General features: G+C 38.8%; 1 protein-coding gene across 1 annotated transcript; it reads left to right on the top strand.

Annotated features, from left to right (window-relative positions):
• Nucleotides 1–6038: 6038 nt before the first annotated feature.
• On the top strand, nt 6039–15942 carry LOC142141061 (keratin, type II cytoskeletal cochleal-like). The gene is made up of 9 exons (XM_075199147.1): nt 6039–6452; nt 7935–8143; nt 11048–11108; nt 11417–11512; nt 12102–12266; nt 12368–12493; nt 13077–13297; nt 14355–14383; nt 15766–15942. The coding sequence occupies exons 1-9, from the start codon at nt 6039–6041 to the stop codon at nt 15906–15908; spliced, it is 1464 nt and encodes a 487-aa protein (XP_075055248.1). The 3' UTR covers nt 15909–15942.
• The last annotated feature ends 7009 nt before the right edge of the window (nt 15943–22951 follow it).

The raw sequence follows: 22951 nt of genomic DNA, 5'->3' as shown, positions 1-22951 counted from the left end.
TGGACTACATTTGAGAACACTGTATCCTAGATCTGCCATGCTGAACGAGTTCCACCTTCAACAAATATATGTCCTTTGCAGATTATTGCAGTCAGAAGGATTCCCTGCTGCTGCCTAATAATTCTATACGTTCCACTGGATATTTGTTGCATATTTGGCATCTCCTCACCCCTTTTTCGGCTACATTTACCATCACTACATACTACAGCTGTTTTTGATGTACTGGATCTGATGACTAGACCATAGTGTGTAATAAAAGCACACTTTCTTTCTTTGCATCTACAATTGTTTATTTGCAAAGCTACCTTCTGAATAATTGGCAGTGTGATTGGCTTTATTGTAGCTGCCTGACTGCTTCTGACAAGTGGTGATTCTTTTACAACCCTTTAGGATCACTCGCTATCTGGATTCAGTTCCATTCCTGTGATTATAGTACCCCGGCTAGGAGTATCTACGTTACTTACTTGTGGTGCACCATCTGTCTTTTCTGACCGCAATGTCCTTACACTTTAGAGGCCACTAAGCCTGTCACCTTTAAGTGCAATGAGCACCCATTTCCTGCTTATACTTGCACTAATTGCTCCATGTGACTTTGGGAAATCAAGTCAGGCATTGGCAGTAGTGGCCTAATTAGAGTGGTATGCTCATCAATCCCCCTCTACTAGCCTCAAGGAAGCACCTTCGGTCTCTCAACCTTCACATACCTCGACTGAATCTCACTATCTGTCTCAAGAAAACACTCCATCTTTACAGCAAGTTCTTTTGGCAATCACAGCCTCTGAAAAGAAGGTCACTGGAAAAATCGGTGAGGTGCAGGCTGACCTTTCACTTATTAGACATGATCTTCAAAAATGCGTGAGCGAGTTGGTGAGGCAGAGACCCGAAACTCCTCTCTGGAAGACTCCACTGCTCCTATTCAAGGTGAACTCATCAATTTGACTGTTTAAATCACCCAATGTCAGCAAAACATGTCTGATATGCAGGACCAACTCCGCCAAAATAATCTGATATTTGTAGGACTCTTCAAAGAGAGCGGAGGGCTGCAACCCAGAGTATTTTCTGGAGAACTGTTTTGTAAGAGAGGTCTTTTGCCCTCATTTCACAGTTAAAAAGACTTCTCGCCTCCCTCCGCAGGCATCCCGACTAGGTGCGCCATTGCATATTTTTACAGCCAAGAACCTACATTTTCAATATCTGGTTGCAATTGGGTGCACAACTGTGTGGCATAACATGATTTGAAGGCACAACTATGTGGCATGATATGAATTGTGGGCACAACTATGTGGCATAATATGAACTGAGGGCACAACTATGTGGCATATGAATTGGAGGCACAACTATGATACATAATATGAATTGGGGGCACAACTATGTGGCATATGAATTGGGGGCACAACTATGGGGTTGGGTACGGTTTCCTGATGCTTGGAATACCGACACCGAGTTCACCTACAAAAGAAACCCGAACCCTTAAAACAACCACCTATTAAAATCTGCACTCACCTTCTCACCAACCGAAGAAATTACCAAAACAACTGGTATGCGACTGCTGCAAAATCCAAAGATGCTGGAGCCCGCTAACTAACTGTAACCCCTAATCCTAACCCTAACCCTAATCCTAACCCTTAATGTTAACATACCTGCTTAAATGAAGATATTGCTGTCTTCAGTGACGTCAAAGTGGAGCGCCAGCATCCAGCATCTACGGATTTTGCAGCAGTCGTATACCAGTTGTTCTGGTAATGTCTTCCGTTGGTGAAAAGGTCCATAAAGCCTATTTAAGACACATTTGGGTGTGGCTCACAAGCCACCCCTTGTTAGATGTAAACCCAGCATTTTAAAGGTGTTTGAAGCATATAGGTCAGTGTAAGACCTGCATATAATGAGGTGCCATTGACGCTGGGATGCAGGCTTAAATGTTTTAGAAAAAAATATGAACTAATATCTCATGTTTTCAATTTGCTAGATACATAATATGCAGTCTAAAGGATAAGTACTGACAATTGTCTTGTTTTGTATACATATGGACATTTATATTGCGACGTAGCTGGTACCAAATACAATATGAGATATACCGAGCGCAGGCTTATTGCCATGCAGCTGATATCATACATAATATGGGATATACCAAGCGCGGGCTTGTTTTTTCTCTGGTTTTGTCTCAAAATATTGCCTTATTGTCGTAGCAGCTGTCCCTTAAGCCTATTGAAGGCACATTTGATTGTGGATCACAAGCCAAACTTTGCTACATTCTACCCCCTTCAATGTCAGAAGCCTTGATTATTGTACTACCTAAATATGGGATGGACCCACTACATCCAGCCTCCTACCATTCTATCTCCCATCTGGCATATTAGCCAAAACCCTTACCACTCAGCTTAACACTGTACTTAATCAATCAGTGTGCCCAGACTGATTAACCTACACCGCCTGTTTACCAATCTGAATGCTGCCTTTGATTCGGTTGAGTGGATCTACTTGTGGGAGGTCTGAGGTAGTTTGGACATGGTACCAATTTTATTTGATGGATTAAATAGTTATATTTCGTCCCAGCCCCAAGGGCATGCATTAATGGCTACACAATGTCCCCGCTTTGAGCAGGTAGGGGTCCCGAACAGAGGTGCCCCTTGTCCCATGTGTTATTTGCACTGGCTATAATGCCGCTGGCTTATTTGATTCACGCACATCCTGATATTCGCGTTCTCCCCATTGTAGGAGGGGCATGGATTCTATTGCTCTTTACGCCGATAGCATGCTATTGTGTTTTTCAGACACGTAACATTCCCTGGCAAGCTTTCTTGAGGCGGTGGATGGGTTTTACAAATTTTTGGGTCTCAAAAGCAACTGGGATAAACCCAGCATCTTAATGGTTCATGGTATCGCCCTGTTGAGTTAATTCCGCGTCACTCACTGCAGTGGAAGCTGCATTTTAGAAACCTGAGAATCATGTCCTCATGAAATTTATTAAACTAAATTATGATCGTGTAACATGCTATTTTAATCTCAAAATCCCACTTATGAAAGCAACTTCCTCTTACTATATCGGGGAAAATTAATCTTTTTAAAATGATTGTGCAACGTAAATATCTAAACGTTTTGCAATACTCTTCTATACCAATCCCCAACAGAGTATTTCAATATATCAATACATATATCTCTTCGTTGTCTAAGCGCACTAGCTGTCACCTATGATAGGCATTTGATCGCTTATTAACTTACATCCAAGAATTAGATGAATGGGAAATTGACATGTCTAACTTGACCGTAAGATATCTATTGGGTTGTAAATTTGGTTTACCATATTTTTTGGGGTTTTGGTTTTAGTTTTTAAAATCAATAAAAACTACTTGATTCAAAAAAGAATGGGTGTGGATTTGCCTCCAATAAACTCACGAATGTGTCATTTTGGGCTTGACTTGAAGGACAAAATGCATAAACTCATAAGACAATTGGTTTCTAACTTGTTCATACTGGCTAAGGTGAGCATCGCCAAGAAATGAATGGCTCCTGAAATACGAAAATTTACGGATTAGATTAATAAATGAAATAGTTGGTAATGAAAGGTTCATGTATACGAACCATAATGTGCTGGATAAATATAAAACATTTGGCACAAGAAAAATCTCTCATTTTGTATTGAAAGAACAAAAGGACTTAAATCGTTCCCCATCATGATGTTAATAACAGGTCCCCCAGTCACCTTCCAGCATTATTAATTCTATTCAAGTTGCCTTCCTTCTTTACTGAGTTATACATAACATCGCTCACAGTGCACTCTAAATTGCTTAATTTAAATTTTCACTTTTCACTGAAAGTATGTTTCATGAGGAGAAACTTTGTGTACTATGGAAGTTTATGCAATGTTTGGTAAGTAACAGAAAGTAACATGACACATATAAATTGCCCTGCATGGGTAAAAGTTTATATTTAACAAATATAATACAATTTTAAACAGTATAGTTTTAAAAAGAAATCACACTAATTTTTTCATGGGATTTTTGCTTTAAATGTGATAGTTTACATGTGAAAATTTTTAGTGCCTTATTTGAGGTAGACAATGTAAGCTTCTAAGGGGCAGGAACTGATGTGTATGATTTAATATTCTCTGGAAAGTGCTGCGATATATGGTTGACCTATACAAGATAATAATAATAATAATAATAATAATAATAATAATAATAATAATAATAATAACATTTAGCAGCATTTACAGATATTTTCCCATAAAACAATCCAGAAAGAATGAGTGTCAGAGGCAGGGCCGGATTAACCATAGGGCTAACTGGGCTACAGCCCAGGGGCCTATGGCATCCAGGGGGCCCTTGAAAGTGCTCAGCAGCAGTATTGATCGGTCGGGGGCGGGGGTGCCCCTGTCGCGATCAGTGCTGCTGAGCACTTTCCCTGCAGTCCTTCTCCGGCGCGCTGTAGTCTCCTTACTGAGATCTCGTGAGTCTCACTCTCACAAGATCTCCTCAGTAAAGAGCGTACAGTGCGCCGGAGAAGGAGGTAAGTGCCGGGAGGGGGGGGGGGCAGTTCGGATCACGGGGGGGAGGGACCCTCACGGGGGAATGGAGGCCCCCTTAGCCCAGGGGCCTCCATTCCCTTAATCCGGCCCTGGTCAGAGGGTTATAAATTTATAGGAGTAGCTTTATCAAAACTGCTAAAAGGAAAGGGATGTTTTGTCCTCACAACTAATTTTAAAGAGTGCATTATATAAATGACAGCTAGAATCTGATTGTTTGCCAAGGGCAACACCTCCACTTTTCCTTTTTACAATGTTTGATAAATCTACCCCATAGACATGTGAAATTCCTTAAGCCTTGCATCTTTATATTACATGCACAGTGTATCACCTGATTCATGAAGGGGTGTAAATCATTTGGTGAACCTGAACTGATTTGTAATTTAATTTGCAAATCTGTGAAATTGAGCTGAATTTCAGAAACAGCCAAATCAATTCACCTGTCCCTGTATCTCCTGAAATTATGAAGACAACAGGCTGTTTTTATTTCTAAAAAATATATATGTTCATTTCCTTTTTAACCAAGCAGTCCACATAGAAGATTGTTTTCCTTAAATACCAAGTTAAGTACCTTTTTAAGCATGCATCTCATTTCTCTTAACTGCCCTTCTACAAATCATTATCTCCTTTTCAATATCTCTCTGGAGGACACTAAATATTACTGCCAGACACAGTAAGTCTGATAACTACACACAGGCTCATATCTTTTAGCATGGCATGTATCTGTATCATACAGGGCACTCTGAAGCCTCCTTGCTCACTACATCATGTGCCATGGTTACTAAGTTAGTCCATAACACAGAGCGGAATTATATCAATTCAAGGGAAAATGGTAAATACCAACATTCTTCTTATAGCCTGCCACCATTATATAGGTTAAAAAAGCACACCAGAGTTTTTCATGGGATTGTTGCTTTAAATTTACATATATATATTTAAGTGCATTGTGCCTAATTTCAGGCTTATTAAGATGAAACAGTGATATGTTCTGATTTTCGCTACCTCTGTGATGTTATAAATTTTAGATCCTTCTGAGTGACTATAAAAATCTCTGGCACAACACACAAAAGAACGAACATCTTGAAATGTGTGCAAAGTCTACTGAACCTAATATATCCATATGTTAAACAATGTTTTATCGTATTCTTTCAAAAGCCAGACATAACTACATGCTAGTAAAATTACAAATTAATTATGTATAAACAAAGCACCTATTAATCCACTATACATAGCTGACATCATAAAAATTATATTACTGAGAAGGTATGATTGAACCACAAAAATAATATAGTTTTATTATAGATGATACATGTATACAGATGATACATACAGCTTTGATCAAACAGGTGTGTTGCTCATATGTTCTCTGTAAATATAGAAAATAACGCTACCAGTGTAATGAGAGTGGTAACACCCAGTTCAAGTATAAAAGCAGCAGGTGTCTGCTCCACAAGGCAGCGGCTGACTTGACTCCCCTTAGTAGACTGTGCTTCACATCCTCTGTAGAAGAACCATCATGTCTCATCACTCCATCCTCTCCTCCTCTGGGCACAAGGGCTTCAGCTCCTGTTCTGTTGCTTTACCTAAACATTCCAGCTCACACAGCATCTTCTCACATTCTTCTAAACATGCAGGATATGGTCACAAGGCTCAGCATTGCTATAGCAGTAAGAGTGCACACAATTATGGATCAAAGGGCCATAAGATTTCAGCAGCAAGCTTTCATGGGAAAAGTGGATTTGGTATTGGTGAGACCAGTTATGGTTTTGGAGGACTATCTGGTTGTGGAGGTATCACCTCTGTTACTGTCAACCAGGGTCTTCTAGCACCTCTGAACTTGGAAGTTGACCCAAACATCCAGAGAGTAAGGACAGAGGAGAAGAATCAGATTAAAGGTCTCAACAACAAGTTTGCCTCTTTCATCGACAAGGTACATAACTGCTGTAAAGGATTTAACTTCATACAGTTTGCCTTAAAAAATTGTTTGGAATATGTATCAGTGCAGCATTCTGATTCTACTTCCATGTCTAGTATTATATATTTATTATATCTGTAAATTTATGTTTGGTGTAGTAATTAAATTTTCTTAGTCACTTTAAGGCCTTTACAAAGGTTCTATTTTTTAGCATTTATCTCCTGGCTATATGTCTCATTTGTTAGCACACACCTTCTAAACATATTTATTTATTTTCATTTGGCGCCTTTACTTGCCCCAAAGTTGATTAGTGTAATGCGAAAATCCTGCCCAGCAAGATGCAACAAATATGCTGCAGAACACTTTCATAGGTCAGTTAGTAGAAGCCACAAATATAAAAAATGCCCTATTGGATCTAGTAATCTCAAACAAATATACAGCCTTTTAAAAAAGTTTTATTAAGGAGAACTAGTGATCTATATAGTGTATTTTCTGTACTACCTTTTCAAAATGTATATATATATAAAATTTCCATATCGACACTTCTAAACTTCCACTGTAATCACTGTGTGTGTGCATATATATATATATATATATATATATATATATATATATATATATATTGTTTGAACTGGGTTGGTATACGGTGACAATTTTTTTACCTACAATTTTTTTAATTGTAGACACTGTAGAGAAATAAAGTATTGGACATTTTTTAAGCAACACAGAGAATATTTTGACTGCAATTAGAAAAGATAATAGTATATTGATCTAGGGAGTTAACTTTCCAGTATGGTGTCAGATGGGGAGTGCTTTCCCCTTTAAAAGCAAATTGGATTATTTTCCTTATTGAGTGGTTTGGTCTTCCTCTGAAGCAACTTGGATTTATGGGAATGCGGGTTTAAACATGGATTTAATATTTATTTATGTAGTACATCTTTACAGCACATGTACATATAGCTATTTAGCTATATGTACATGCACATGTATAGTGTTGTTACATGCACATTATATAGAGGTATTAAATAAATAACTATAAACATGTACATATAGCTTTTATATAGCTATTTAGCTATATGCACACGTGCAAAGCTCTTTATATAACACCACTTATTCCGCAGTGCTGTACAGAGAACTCGCTCATATCAGTCCCTGCCCTATTGGAGCTTACAGTCTAAATTCCCTAACATACACACATACAGACAGAGAGAGAGACTAGGGTCAATTTGATAGCAGCCAATTAATCTACCAGTATGTTTTTGGAGTGTTGGAGGAAACCGGAGCACCCAGAAGAAACCCACGCAAACACGGGGAGAACATACAAACTTTACACATATAAGGCATGGTCGGGAATCGAACGCATGACCCCAGTGCTGAGAGGCAGAAGTGCTATTCACTAAGCCACTGTGCTACCCATCCATATAGTTTTATATTCATAATATATAGTGAAGATATATTTTATTTCTCATGTTACCCATTAATTTTTTATTTGCTTAGGTGAGATTTTTGGAACAGCAGAATAAGATGCTGGAGACTAAGTGGAGTCTTCTACAAGACCAAAATACATCCAGGTTTCAGATTGAACCTTTGTTTGAAACTTTTATCAGCAACCTCAGAAGACAGCTGGAAAACCTGGAATGTGAGAGAGCTCGTCTGGATGCAGAGCGAAACAGCATGGAGGGAACTGCAGAAGAATTAAGAAGAAGGTATTTCATTTACATTTTACTATTTCTTTTGGTTTTTTTTTAAGAAAAGAGGCTTGTAAAATTCTCCTTTCACAATATGTATAAATATTTCTATCTGACCTGATAATGTGGTTGCTGATTTATGGTGTTCCATTAAACAAAGTTATTCAGATATACCATAACAAATCAACCAAGTCAAATGCGGTGTCAGAAAAAGTACAAATTTTTGATTGAAAAAGTAACTTTATTTGTATAAAGGTACAAAAAACACACGATACATTGCATTCAAGTGTACACAGTACACTGTGAAACATAAGCATTCATATATTTAGTACAATACACGGCATAATGTTCAAGATAGGACATCCTACACTATACATCGAGTACTGCACTAATCATGCAAACTTAAATGATAAAGCATTTAAAAAAAAAAACAATGGATGTGAGGAGATGGTAGGTGAGAGGCGTAGGGTGGGGAAGTCATGAGCCAGAAGCTTTATTGAGACTGACACAAATATAGGGAAGAGTGTGTAAATTAAGGCATGACAATCAACAAACATTCAAACAGTGATGGGGAATGGGTTGGAGGGGGGAAGGGGGGGAAGTGCAAGCCCAAGGTTTTAATGAGAAAAAACACACATGGGGGAGAAGGAGAAGAAGGAGACAACAGTCAATCATCTTCCACTTCCTCAGGACTGTCAAGGGTGTTATAGTGTCTTAGCAGGCTGTGGATCCTGGATGGTCCTCTTCTCCCGCTTCAAAAAGAGGTGATACCTGGCAAGCCACATAGCTTCCTTAAAACAGTTCATAAGGCACCAGTCCACCTGAATTGCCCCAATAGTGTAGGTCCCAGGAAACAATCCATAAAATACCAAATGGTATGAAAGGCAAGTCCTGGGCACACTGTCCTTAAGTTCATGTTGCAAGGCATTCAACAGTGCCTGTGCAGAGGGGCTGTCCAAAAAAATATGTTGTGCTGTTTCCCTTCTGGTGATACAGAAGGGGCAGTGAACATATCTGCACAGTTTCCTGGAGTGAATGAATGTCCTGAGAGGCAGACCCCCTAGATAGCCATCTATGCAATGTGTTTGTGTCTATTAGTCAGCCTCTTAGAGGCCACATTCTCCCACATGTGTTTTGCTGTAGCAACAGGGAGCCCTGGAGCAGGCTCCATAATGTCTTTTGCCCTAATGAGCTTGTGGACAGTTTTTGGCTTCCACAAGTCTGGTTTAAGTCCATCCAGATTGTGCTCCCTCACAAATTGTCCAACATCCAGGGAAAGCCAAGGTAAGTTGCAATGAAAGGAGCTGTCCCACTTGTCCCAACCAAGGGTCTTCCAAAGAAGCAGGAGGAAAAAGCGAGACATGGACTTCCCAGCAAGCAAATGTTCTTTTCAATAAGAGTTCTGCGGATGCAGTTACAAATAATGAAGGCTCGCAGCATGGTAGGGATATCCAGGGTCCTTATCCAACCTTTAAAGGTCTCCTTGTGCCATTGCCCGAAGAACATCACCTCTGACTTCCCGCAGTTGACCTTTGCCCCTGAAGCTCGGCAGAAGTTCTCCAAGGACTGGACAAGTGCTGTCACAGAATGATGGTCAGCGCTTTAGGCAGTGATGTCGTCCATGTAGAGAGAACACTTGGCCTCTAGACGGTCTGGACCCGGTGTGGTGATGCCTCTTATCTCTGGATTCTGCCTGCTGCACATCCCGAAGTGCTCTTTACAAAAAACAAAAAGAAGAGGTGAAAGATGACAGTCTTGCCTGATCCCAGACATGACTGAGAAGGAATCAGTCTTCCAGCTGTTCAAATGTTATATCTGACCTTATAAATTGACTACTGGAATACATCAGTCAATTTCTGCTTTTCAAAGCCCAGGATATGTATAAAAGGGGAGGAGTGCGGTTCATGTTAGGGAGTAGTTTTGTAAGCTGGAAAATGTTCAACCAATCAGATTGCTGCCCTCTTTAACTTGCAGATGTCCCCCCTTCCCTTTCTAATTTCCTGTCACTGGATTTGTGCTAAATGCGAGAATTGTCTATTAATGAAGGTAGAGTGTACAGACTCCTTACTTTATCACTGACCCAAACATGAGTCCTCTGCCACTTATGGTGATAATTTTTTTGCAAAAGTCATTGTTTAATAGAACTTAATGTACTATTTAACATTTTTAACTGTAATTTGTACAAATACCTTGCTCCCTAACAATTAAATGCAAAAATTGCAGTTTATTTGTAGTCATCAGAGAGTAAAAGAAAATATGAAATTTATTCAAAACACATTAGTTGTCTGTACATAATAACAGGTAACTAATGATTCCTGGTATAGTTTGTTGTTTTATTATACTAAAATAAAACCTACTTGTAATCAGAGTGAAATTTTCCTTTGAAGAAATTAAATTCCAAATTTGTTTTATAAGTTTGTAAAACTGTGTACACAGCATAACTTTATGTATCTTTGAATATTTTTCAACTGTCATTTTTATACATTAGAGTGTTCATTTAAAAGATGTGTTTACACCACTTTAACCATATTGAAAACTAAATTTGCTTAGAGTGAGACAAGAAGTTAGAAAAATAAATGGAGTCTATTTAATAAATTCTAATTTCCCAGAATTTACTTTAACTTTCTAAGCTCCATTTCTTGCAATCAACTACAAGCGCGTTACAACTTGTGATGACATTTTTGCCTGCAATAATAAAACTGGAAGAAAACATTGAAACAATCATTGTGCGTATTTATGAAATGTCAGGTGGGCAAGGTCATTGTTACTGGCGGAAAACAGTGCAGAATTTAGTTTACACTGTTTGAATTTTTATATTATATTATTTTTACATTTTAAGCATTGAACTTCTTGTTCTATATTAACACGCAATATTCCCTGGCAATTGACTTATGAAAATATGTAATAATATATAATTTGCAGGTATGAAGAGGAATTAAACCGACGTACCGCTGTAGAGAATGAATTTGCTGGACTAAAGAGAGTAAGAGATAAACAATTCATTTCTATAATTGCCATTTTAAAGTGACATCCCACATAATTAAAATGACTGATATTTATAGGTAAACAATGTTCTCTCTCTAACACAAGTTTTAATATGTGTGAAAACTTGATGCATTATTGTAAATGTGCAAACAAAAAATAAATCAATCCATTACAATTAACACTGACACTTATGGAAAATATACATTATATGGAATATTTGATTACATTCATTATATTAAATTGAATTTGTATAACTCTTAATTATCAAATAAATGGCTTTGTAATTAAATGTTCTCTAACCTGTAGGAGGTTGACGCAGCCTTTATGAACAAAGCTGAGCTGCAGGCCAGAGCTGACTCCTTGACTGATGAGATCAACTTCTTAAGGACTCTGTATGACGCGGTAATGTTTGTGTTACTATTTTACTTTAACATATATCATTTTTGGTATCTGGGTCCCACACATATGACATTATTTTGATATTATAGGGACACAAAAATGGCTTTGTTGCCTCTAAGTTATTCTAAAATATATGGGGTATTACTAATTACAGATCAATAACAATGAAGACCCTGGTCTCAAATTATTACAATATAAAATAATCTATATAAATTTATATCAACAGTAAGAGTTGTGTATTTTGATAAATAAACAGGTAACAGATCTATTATTCAGAATGCTAGTGACAGATAACAGGTCTTTCTGTAATTTATAGCACCATGTCTAAAATATACCAAATAACATTTTAAAGTAGCAGGTGTCTAACCTTGCTCTATAGGTGACTGTAAGAAGAGCCACTCGGCGCTCATGTCTGTGTGTCTGTATTACCATCCACAATCAGCAATAGTTTACTTTTTCTCACTGGTTCTCTGAATTTCCTATATAAGAGATTTCTAGATAAGAGATCCCATACCTGTATTAGATTATTGTGATGTTGATGACCTTTAAAAACCAAATGTTAGGCTTATTATCATTTTCTCTAACTCTGCAGGAGATTGGTCAACTTCAAGCTCAGATCTCAGACACTTCAGTTATTGTTTCCATGGACAACAGCCGAAATCTGGACATGGAGAGCATCATCGCTGAGGTCAGAGCTCAATACGAGGACATTGCTAACAGAAGCCGAGCTGAGGCTGAGGCCATGTACCAGTCAAGGGTGAGTCTGACAAGCAGGCAGATACTACAAATATTATTACATGCACATTGGAGTAGACTAAAACAAGTATTAATAACATGGTCTTCTACTTTAAATTGCAGTTTGAGGACCTGCGCATGGCAGCTGGAACAAATGGAAATAATCTGCAGAACAGCAGGAACGACATTGCTGAACTCAACCAAGCCATTCAGAGACTTAAGGGAGAGATTGAGCGTGTTACATCCCAAGTAAGGGCTTTTTCCACTCAAAATCGAATTCAATAAGTTGTATATATATGCAACATAGTTTTTTCTGTCTACTAGTGAGTCACCGAATCTGGCAGGTCCCCTGGCATCTTCTTTGGTCAGGGGAGACTCCCTCTTAATGGTTGCCAATGAACAACACGTTGCCAGTAGGGTAACAACCTGCCTCAGTGGGAGCTAACAGAGCATCACTGAACTGTTACAGACATTGAGGGACACTCTTACTGATAACTTTTTTGATACAGAGAGCAGGAAAGGCTGCCTCCCCTATAAAATGTCTGGGGAAACGTTAAATCTGGTAAATTACTTGTAAACAGATAGGTAATATGGGTAAGTTTTGCATGTATGTTTCATTTAGAGAACTACACTAAAAGCATAATTTTATGTTATGGTTGGAGACAAGTGGTTAGTTTCTGAGAAGTCACAAATGTGGTTTGTCATCCTAAGGAAGTGTTGTTCTGACAGGACAGAAGCACATTATTCCTGTTATTTCTGAGAATGACAGTATTTCCCTTATTACTCTCTATTACACCTCAGTTTAACAAGCATTTTTCAATTGTTGTCCCAGCGTGCTGCACTGGAAACTGCTGTCAATGAGGCTGAAGAACATGGAGAAGAAGCTGTCAGAGATGCCAAGAATAAACTGGCTGAGCTGGAGGCTGCTCTACAGAAGGCCAAGCAGGACATGGCTCGCCAACTGCGAGATTACCAGGAACTGATGAATGTTAAACTGGCTCTGGATATTGAGATTGCGACATATAAGAAGATGCTGGAGGGTGAAGAGTGCCGGTGAGTCTAATATCCAAAACCAGAGGTTCTTCACCTTATTCATCCACAAATATGCTTAAACAGATCCGACCTATTTGAAAAATGATTTCCTACATATGCTACTTATGCTAATAAATGCACATATGTAAACATAAAACGGAGTTTTATATGCAAGTTTTATATGCAAACAGTTGTCTCTATCGAAGAGGGAGATTTGTACAGAACAATTTTTTACCTAAATACACCTCCCTTATTCAACCCCACGTAAATCCCAGCCGTCATTCTCCTGTCCATGCATTGCCCAGTTCCCTCTCCTCCTCCTAGAGGCCTGTAAAGACAGCTTAGTCTATCTGAGAGGCAACCATTAATAAAACAATTTTCTCAGTTGGGGGAAGGTTAATATATGGTAATATCTTCAGTACTTCACTAAATGATGTCATGCATCACAAGCATACCGCATGTTGCCTTCATGTCCTATATTTTACCTTGTTACCCAATGTAAGGGCATTTGGTACTAAAAATTCCATAACAAGTTTTTATTTGGTACAACAATGAGCATATTCAGAAGTGGAAGAAAAGGCCAAATATTTTTAATTATCAGCATGATATAAGTTTAGAATAACAATACACTGCTATGTAGATGAAAGCAGGTTGGTTGTTTGTAGGAGGATGACTTTTTGACATCTTAGCCTAGCGGTGAGGCAACTATTAAGGAACCGACCTTTGTTTTGCTCAGTGAGGAAAAGGTTATTGCCAAATAATATGTTTAAAACGTTATTAAGTAATATCATACATCACAAACTTATTGCGTAGAATACACTGAAGTTTCAACACCGACTGGTAATCTCGCAGCCAATTAACGACAAAGCTTACTTCATAAATCTATCACTGCCTCCAGAGAAGCTTTATCTAACATAAGTTTTATCAGAAAATACAACTTTAAATAAGAAAATTACTTATCTCCACAAAGATTAAAAAAACAAATCTGAAATCTGATTTAACATGTGTAAGCCTTTATTTTATCATATATTGTGTCTGCTATTAAGTGTCAATAATATGTATATATTCTTTATTTTAGGTTGGCTACAGAAGGGCCTGTTAACATTTGTAAGTAAATATATTCTCTAATAAATAAATATTTGAAACAATTTGAACATACAAAGTCCCATACTTCAAAAACCTGTGTCACTCATTAGGCATACTACTAAAAAAGGGTAGAAAACATTGTAATAACAATAGATTGTGCTAATACACTAAATATCAGTTCATATGAGGAGAGACTGTATTTTTAGAAGATGAGTGTGAAAAAGATGTCCACATATTTATTTATTTTTTTAAATTATATCCATAGTCAAACATTTTTGTTTATTTCAGTTTTCTCTTAGGGCAGTTACAAGGCTGCATGTTGCGTTTTGAGTGAGGAACTGCTATGCTGTGATGGGAACATCGTTCCCTATTCACATTCATATGACACTGACTGAGAGCAACATATCCTCTCTTTAGAATGCTGTGGCTTTCTTGGCAGAAAATTGCAGCATTCTAAAATGCCTTTTTCATCCAGACCTTGTGGTTGTAAACAATACTTATAATTATCAGCTACTCTTCAGTGCTCAATGTTTTGCAGAGTAGGTGTGGCTGCTTGCAAATATTTTTTTGTTATAAATAGAGAAAAGAGGGAGATGGGAAATAATTATATGTCAGCTTGAATCGCCATCGAACACGTAAATAAAAATAACTTAAAACATATACTTATTATTCTGCTAGCTAAAAACAGGTTAAAAAAATAATTTTTCAAATCATGGAGTTATCAAACGGAGAATATAAATGTTAAACATGTGTGGTAACCTTTTCTGACAAAAAATATTTACTTGCTAAGTTGCAATTTTAATGTTTATCTCTGTCTATAACATTTTGCCTCATTAATAAAAAAAGAATAAAGAAATTCTTCACTTAAATTACAAACAGATACTGCAGTATCTGATAGAGTTATAATGTACAGCAAGATGAAATGAAACGAAAAAGGCAGTACAAGACACACAATAAAAGCACCCATACTAAACCATTAAATATGTTTTGAGGTTCCCGTATATAAAAGGGATTATAAAAAATGTTGTTATCATCAAGTGTGAATAATTAGAGGGTATGGAAACCCCTAGCACCATTTAAATATTCATCACAATTGGAACTGGGGGGGCTTGTAGCAGCTGGGTTTACTTGGCACAAAGAATGTGGGTAGCATGTGTGATGATCACATGACATTCACATCCAAAACTAGTACTCTTTCTTCAATCAGTTACTCACTGCTGCTGTTGACTCCAAAAGCTGGTGGTTTCCATCAAGCTTAGATTATTATATTTCAGTACCATAATTCTAACCTAATGCAGATTTTGTTATGCTTATATGCATAATGCATTTATTTTACCATATATGTTGACAGCTTTTGGTTGTTCACAATAGCTACAATGTTAAATTTGTTTGTTTTTTCTTAGCTGTTCTGCACTCCAGCACTGGGGGAAAACACCATTCAAGAGAAATGTCCCATTCAACAAGTGGGCATCATCATCACAAAGCAGGATTCAGTTCAAGCAGCCACGTCTCCAAACACCACTCTAGCCACGGTCACCATTGTTAAATGGGATATGCAGACAACTTTCCAAGACACTTCACTGCATATTTCATGAGAAGAATATCCCGGTGAAACAGCTGTCTTTTTGCAATGTCTATTCACAAATTTTCATTCCTTCGAAAAGCACTCTGCAAAATGCCATTTTTTTCTTCTTCATCATGTATACCTTGTGATTTATTCTTTTCTGCAATAAACTGATTTTCAAATTGTGTAATTGTCATTCAATTTACTTTAAATGTATTCACATTTTTTTAAATCAAATTTGTTACATTGTTTAAATTTGCCAATTTAAGCTCATCAGTATGCGTTACAAACATTCACGTGCCTTTACTAATCTGAAATAACTATCCCACAACTTTACTCTCCAAATTATTTGATCGGATAAAGCGAGCTGTTGTGTTCACCAAGTTAGACCTCAGAGGGGCATATAACTTAATCTGTATAAAAAAAAGGTGATGAATGCAAAAACAGTTTCAATACCCACAATGCTTTTTATAAGTACGTGGTGGTGTACCTAGATAATATTCTTATGTTCTCCCGCGATCTTCCTGCCCATAGGGAGCATGGGGCCCAAGTTCTTTCTTGATTTCGTTACCATCGTTAGTACTGCAAGCTAGCGAAGTGCATCTTTGAAAAACTTCAGATTACTTTTCTCGGCTGCCTGGTTCTGGACTTCAAATGGCCCCCGAGATGTTAGGGTCAACTGAGATCTCAGCCCGCTGGAATCAAGGCCATCTAATGTTTTATAGGCTTCATCAATTATTATCAGCAATTTATCAAAGACTTTTCTTCCATAGTAGTTCCTCTGCTCCAAACATTGGCCACCTGAGGTGATAGAAGTCTTTAAAGATCTCAATTGTGCCTTCTCTTCTGCTCCAGTTCTTCAACAACCCCTTGCTGCCCATGCTTTCTTTTTGGAGGTGGACACACCCTTCAATAGGGCGCAGGCAGTCTTATCAAAATGAGCCTCCTCAGGGGAACTTCACCCGTGTGGGTTCTTCTCCAGAAATTCACTTCAGCCGAGAAAAATTATGGCATTGGGGATTAAGTTAAGTTTGACAGAATGGAGACATCTGTCGGAGAGGGCAAAATTCCCTGTGACCATTTACATGGACCACAAAAATCTCCCTTATTTGCAAAACGCTTTGTGACTCAATCCACATCAGGCGAGGTGGTCATTATTCTTCTACCGCTTTGATCTTCTCATCACCTTCCATTCAAAAGAACCAGAAGGCTCATGGATCATCTCTGTCTTTTGATCCATCTGATATAAAACCTCAAATAAATGAAAAATTCTGGATCCTAATTGTATCCTGGCAGTCACTTCCCCTTCCAATCTTAGAGTTCCTTCAGGAGTGGAAGAAAAGGCCAAAGTTTTATTAATTATTAGCATGATATAAGTTTAGTAGAACAATAAACTGCTATTGAGATAAAAGCAGGTTGGTGGTTTGTAGGAGGATGACTATTTGACATCTTAGCCTAGGGTTGAGACAACTATTAATGAACCAACCTTTGTTTTGCTCAGTGAGGAAAAGGTTATTGCCCAATATGGGCAGCACAGTGGCCTAGTGGTTAGCACTTCTGCCTTAAAGCACTGGGGTCATGAGTTCGATTCCTGACCATGGCCTTATCTGTGTGGAGTTTGTATGTTCTCCCTGTGTTTGCGTGGTTTTCCTCCGGGTGCTCCAGTTTCCTGCCAACTCCAAAAACATTTGGCTGCTATCAAAATTGACTCTAGTCTCTCCCTCTCTGTCTGTCTGTCTGTCTCTGTCTGTTTGTCTCCCTCTCTGTCTGTCTGTGTGTGAGTGTGTGTGTCTATATTAGGGAATTTAGACTGTAAGCTCCAATGGGGCAGGGACTGATGTGAATGAGTTCTCTGTACAGCGCTGCGGAATTAGTGGCGCTATATAAATAAATGATGATGATGATTATAGTATATTTAAAACGTTACTAAGTAATGTCATACATCACAAACATATTGCGTAGAATACACTGAAGTTCCAACATCGACTCGTAATCTCGCAGCCAATTAATGACATAGCTCACTTCAGAAACCTATCACTGCCACCAGAGAAGCATGATTATTTTTGCCACCTTTTTTTAACACGCCTAAAATGGGCTCATGCTTCTCGGTTTTCTAGATATGCACTAAGAACAAGACCTCATCACTCATACAGAGAAAAATTGCGAAGCACAAAACCTCAGAAGGACACTAAGTTGAAAAAGATGCCCTTCAAAGATAGGTGACGGCTCAGACTGGAAACCCTTGGAAGGAGACGGCTCGGACTGGGCCCTTCAGGCAGTGGGGCCAGTCTGACTCTAGGGTAAGTAAAGTAGATTAACCAAATCAGGCAATACTGATGAATGCACAGAAAAAAATGAACATGAAGATAAGAATAGTCAGAGGCCAGGCCACTGATAAGTCCCAGCTTACATCACAAGTCACAATGACAAATAAAAGGGGCAGAATAGTTTCATAGTGGTTAGCATTGCTGAATAACAGCCTGTGTGCGATGTTGTGTTTGTGTGGGTTTCCTCCAGGTGTTCCAGTTTCTCCAATGATTCATAAACATACTGGTAGGTTAATTGGCTTTTGACAAAAAATGGACCTTTATGTGTGTATACATGTGTGTGACAAATATTTAAGAAACACTCATCCAAATACAAAATTGAGAAAACTTTTACAAATAGATAGGTAAGCTGTTCTGTGTAAGTTTGGGGTTCACCAGATTGGACAATTGTATGAAGCCATTATCCTTAGATCCTTTGGACAAATTAGATAAAAATATGGAGTGCCATATTATTATAGGTACCTACAAATGAGGCATATTCTAGGTTTCATAGTGTCTTGTATATTTGAAAACCCATTGAGAACAGCGCTAATGAGGCTTAGCCCTTGATATCATAGATCGTCAATTTATTCCATTATTCTACAGTCATGGCCAAAGTTTTGAGAATGACACAAGTATTGGCTTTCACAAAGTATTCTGCTTCAGTGTTTATAGACCCTTTGTCAGATGTTGCTATGGCATACTGAAGTAAAATTACAAGCATTTAATAAGTGTCAATGTTTTTTATTAACATTTACATTAAGTTAATGCAAAGAGTCAATGACTGATGGCCGCCCATTCTTGCCTAATCAATGCTTGGAGTTTGTCAGAATTGATGGGTTTTGTTTGTCCACTCGCCTCTTGAGGATTGACCCCAAATTCTCAAATGGATTATAGTCTGGGGAGTTTCCTGGCCATGGAGCCAAAATTTTGATGTTTTGATCCCCAAGCCACTAAGTTATCACTTTGGCCTTATGGCAAGGTTCTCCATCATGCTAAAAAAGGCATTGTTTGTCACCAAACTGTTCTTGAATGGTCGGGTGAAGTTGCTCTTGGAGGATGTTTTGGTACCATTCTCTATTCATGGCTGTGTTCAAAATTGTGAGTGAGCCCACTCACTTGGTTGAGAAGCAGCCCCACACATGAATAGTCTCAGGATGCTTTACTGTTGGCATGACACAGGACTGATGGTAACGCTCATCTTTCCTTCTCCGGACAAGCATTTTTACAGATGCCCCAAACAATATCAAAGGGGATTCATCAGAGAAAATGACTTTACCCCAGTCCTCAGCAGTCCAATCCCTGTACCTTTTGCAGAATATCAGTCTGTCCCTGATTTTTTTCCTGGAGAGATGTGGCTTCTTTGCTGGCCTTCTTGATACCAGACCATCCTCCAAAGTCTTCCCCCACACTGTGCATGCTGATGCACTCACACCTGACTGTTGTCATTCCTGAGCAAGCTCTGCACTGGTGGTGCCCCGATCCCGCAGCTAAATAACTTTAGGAGACGGTCCTGGCGCTTGCTGGATGTTCTTGGGCACCTTGAAGCCTTCTTGACAACTATTGATCCTCTCTCCTTGAAGTTCCTGATGATCCGATAAATGGTTGTTTTAGGTGCAATCTTACTAGCAGCAATATCATTGCCTGTGAAGCTCTTTTTGTGCAAAGCAATGATGACTGCACGTGTTTCCTTGTAGGTAATGATGGTTAACAGAGGAAGAAAAATGATTTCAAGCACCACTCTCCTTTTAAAGCTTCCAGTCTGTTATTCTAACTCAATCAGTATGACAGATTGATCTCCAGCCTTGTCCTCGTCAACACTCTCACCTGTGTTAACGAGAAAAGCACTGACCTGATGTCAGCTGGTCCTTTTGTGGCAGGGCTGAAATGTAGTGGAAATGTTGTTTTTGGGATAAAGTTCATTGTCATGGCAAAGAAGGACTTTTGAATTATTTGCAATTCATCTAACAAATCTTCATGACATTCTGGAGTATATGCAAATTGCCATCATAAAAACTGAGGCAGCAGACTTTGTGAAAAATAATATTTGTGTCATTCTCAATACTTTTGCCCATGACTGTAGATGGTTTAGGTGCAAACAACCTTTCAGGGTTAAGGGTTATCTGGGCACTGGACATGGGTCTGCTAAAGGACAAGGATTGGGGACAGAAACATGTAAAGATGCATGTAAAGCTACAGCATATGCAAAATTAAGTCAAATTCAACAATTTATTATCCATGGGGCATATTTAATGCCTGTTAGGTTGTCTAAATTTGGTGGGAGGCGAGTTTAGGCCTATCCTAAGTGTTGGAATCAGTAGGGCACCATTTGGCAACTGATCTGGCAGTATCCCAAAGTTTCTGAATTCTGAGTAAAGTTATGGGATGTAATTCTAAGAATGGGAGTATATTTGGGGGCAGGAATTGGTGTAGTATGGAGTAGAACATAGGAATCCTGCCCTCCTGCAATATCTGTTATTAACATCCTTATTACTCCTTACCTGCTACTGGTGCTGAATCCAATTCCTAGATATTCCTTGTGCATTTGGACTACATTTGAGAACATTGTAGCCTAGATCTGCCATGCTGGACGAGTTCCACCTTCACCTAATATATTCCCTGTGCAGATTATTGCAGTCAGAAATATTCCCTGCTGCTGCCTAATAATCCTATACATTCCATTGGATGTTTGTTGGCATCTCCTCACCCCCTTTCTGGCTACATCTACCATCACTACATACTACAGCTGTTTTGGATGTACTGGATTTGATGACTAAACCAGAGTATGTAATAAAAACACACTTCTTTCTTTGCACCTAGCATTGTTTATTTGCAAAGCTACCTTCTCGATATTTGACAGTGTGACTGGCTGTGCTGTAGCTGTCTGACTGCTGCTGACAAGCGGTGATTCTTTTACAACCCTTAAGGACCACCTTCTATCTGTATCCAGTTCCATTCCTGTGATTATAGTACCCCAGCTGGGAGTATCTACGTCACTTACTTGGGGTGCACCATCTGTATTTTTTGCCCGCAATGTCTTTACACTTTCGAAGCCACTAAGCCTGTCGCCCTCAACTGCTGCAAGTGTCCATTTCCTACTTATACTTGAGTCAATGGGCTTCATGTGACTCTGGTGCTAGGCTTGGAAATATTGTTTTTGCATTTGTTTTTTGCGTTAGACATTGAATATATATTTTCATCCTTTTACGCAATGGAATTTTTATATTCTTTCCTGTTATTGTCTGTAGGGGGGATAGAGTGTGTGGCTCATACCCAAAATGCAGCAGCTGGGCTGCGGTAGAGGGAGCTGTTGCACTCTTTGCTATGCATATATCCTGTCAATATAGGGAAATCAAGTCAGGCATTGGCAGTAGTGGCCTAATTAGAGAGGTATGCTTATCAATCCCCCTCTACTAGCCTCAAGGAAGCACCTTCGGTCTCTCAACCTTCACATTACTCAATTGAATTTGACTAGCTGTCTCAAGAAGAGACTCCATTTTACAGCAAGTTCTTTTAGCAATGAGGTGCAGGCTGACCTTTCACTTATTAGACATGATCTCTAAAAATTGCAGAGCGCCAAATCTTCTCTCTAGAAGACTCCACTACTTATATTCAAGGTGAAATCACTAAATTGGCTTCTCAAATGACCCAATGTGATCAAAACATGTCGGATTTGGAGGGCCAACTTCGACGTAATAATTTGAGATTCGTTGGACTCTCCAAAGACAGCAGAGGGCTGCAACCCAGAGTCTTTTCTCACCGCCTCCGTCTGCAGGCATTCCTACCAGGTGTGCCATTGCATATTTTTATTGCCAGGATCCTACATTTTAAATATCCGGTCACAATTCTTAAACTTGTATACCCTAGCTCAGGGGCACCCCTGGCACGCCTGCAAGATGTGGCACACCGTCCACTTTTATCTGGCACACCAGAGCTCCTCAGCTGCCTCCCTAAAGCAGCCAAATATGGCAAAACACGGCTGCTTTAGTGAAGCAGCTCCCAAGTTTCATGTGTGTATATATATATATATATATATATATTTATTATTAAAGTTATTTCATCTTTTTCCAATAATCATTGTCTATGCGATTTGTGTGGTTCCAAAGCACAAGCAATTTATTTAGCAAAAGCAAAAGAATAACAGTTCAATAAATAAGTACAGCCGGTACATATGCTGCACGGTGCTGCGCTCTGCTGGTCCCAGCTTACAGTCCTTCAGTCCTGAAGACTGTGGTCAGAGTGACTGCAAGCTGATTTCAGGGAGCGATATATATACATTTGATGTTACAGTAAATACAATACAGATGACTTGGCAAGTTTCCATAGGTGCAGGCTTCAGGAAGGTCCAGTGTAATGCAGTCAGGGCCATCTTAACAACATTTTGGGCCCCCGGGCAAAGCAGTGCATTGGGGCCCCTATATATATATATATATATATATATATATATATAAAAAATAATTATTATATATATGTGCCCTGCAGCCCAGGGGGGCCCGTCGGAGGCAGCACAAAAAAAAACAAACCTGAAAAAAAAAAGAAAAAAAAAAAGGTAATACTTACCTTGCTGTCAGCTGGCGATCAGGTTCCCTCCATGGTCTCCTCCTCCGTCGCGCTCCGCAATGGATGTCGGGCGGGCGTGATGACGTCACACCCGACATGCACTTCCTTGTTTCTTTTTTCCTTAACTTTTAGATACATTTTTTGCGGCACTCTACCCCC

The sequence above is a fragment of the Mixophyes fleayi genome, chromosome 2 (genome assembly GCF_038048845.1).
Source record: "Mixophyes fleayi isolate aMixFle1 chromosome 2, aMixFle1.hap1, whole genome shotgun sequence".
In the NCBI taxonomy this organism is placed as follows: domain Eukaryota; kingdom Metazoa; phylum Chordata; class Amphibia; order Anura; family Limnodynastidae; genus Mixophyes; species Mixophyes fleayi.
Note: the sequence above shows the minus strand (reverse complement) of the source record. Positions and strands in the feature narration are given on the sequence as shown.

Bases quoted from the DNA above. Each gene is read 5' to 3' on its own strand.
- LOC142141061 (XM_075199147.1), top strand. From the start codon at position 6,039: ATGTCTCATCACTCCATCCTCTCCTCCTCTGGGCACAAGGGCTTCAGC. The intron at 8,144-11,047 runs GTATTTCATTTA...TATAATTTGCAG, and splicing joins GCAGAAGAATTAAGAAGAAG to GTATGAAGAGGAATTAAACC. The intron at 14,384-15,765 runs GTAAGTAAATAT...GTTTTTTCTTAG, and splicing joins AGAAGGGCCTGTTAACATTT to CTGTTCTGCACTCCAGCACT.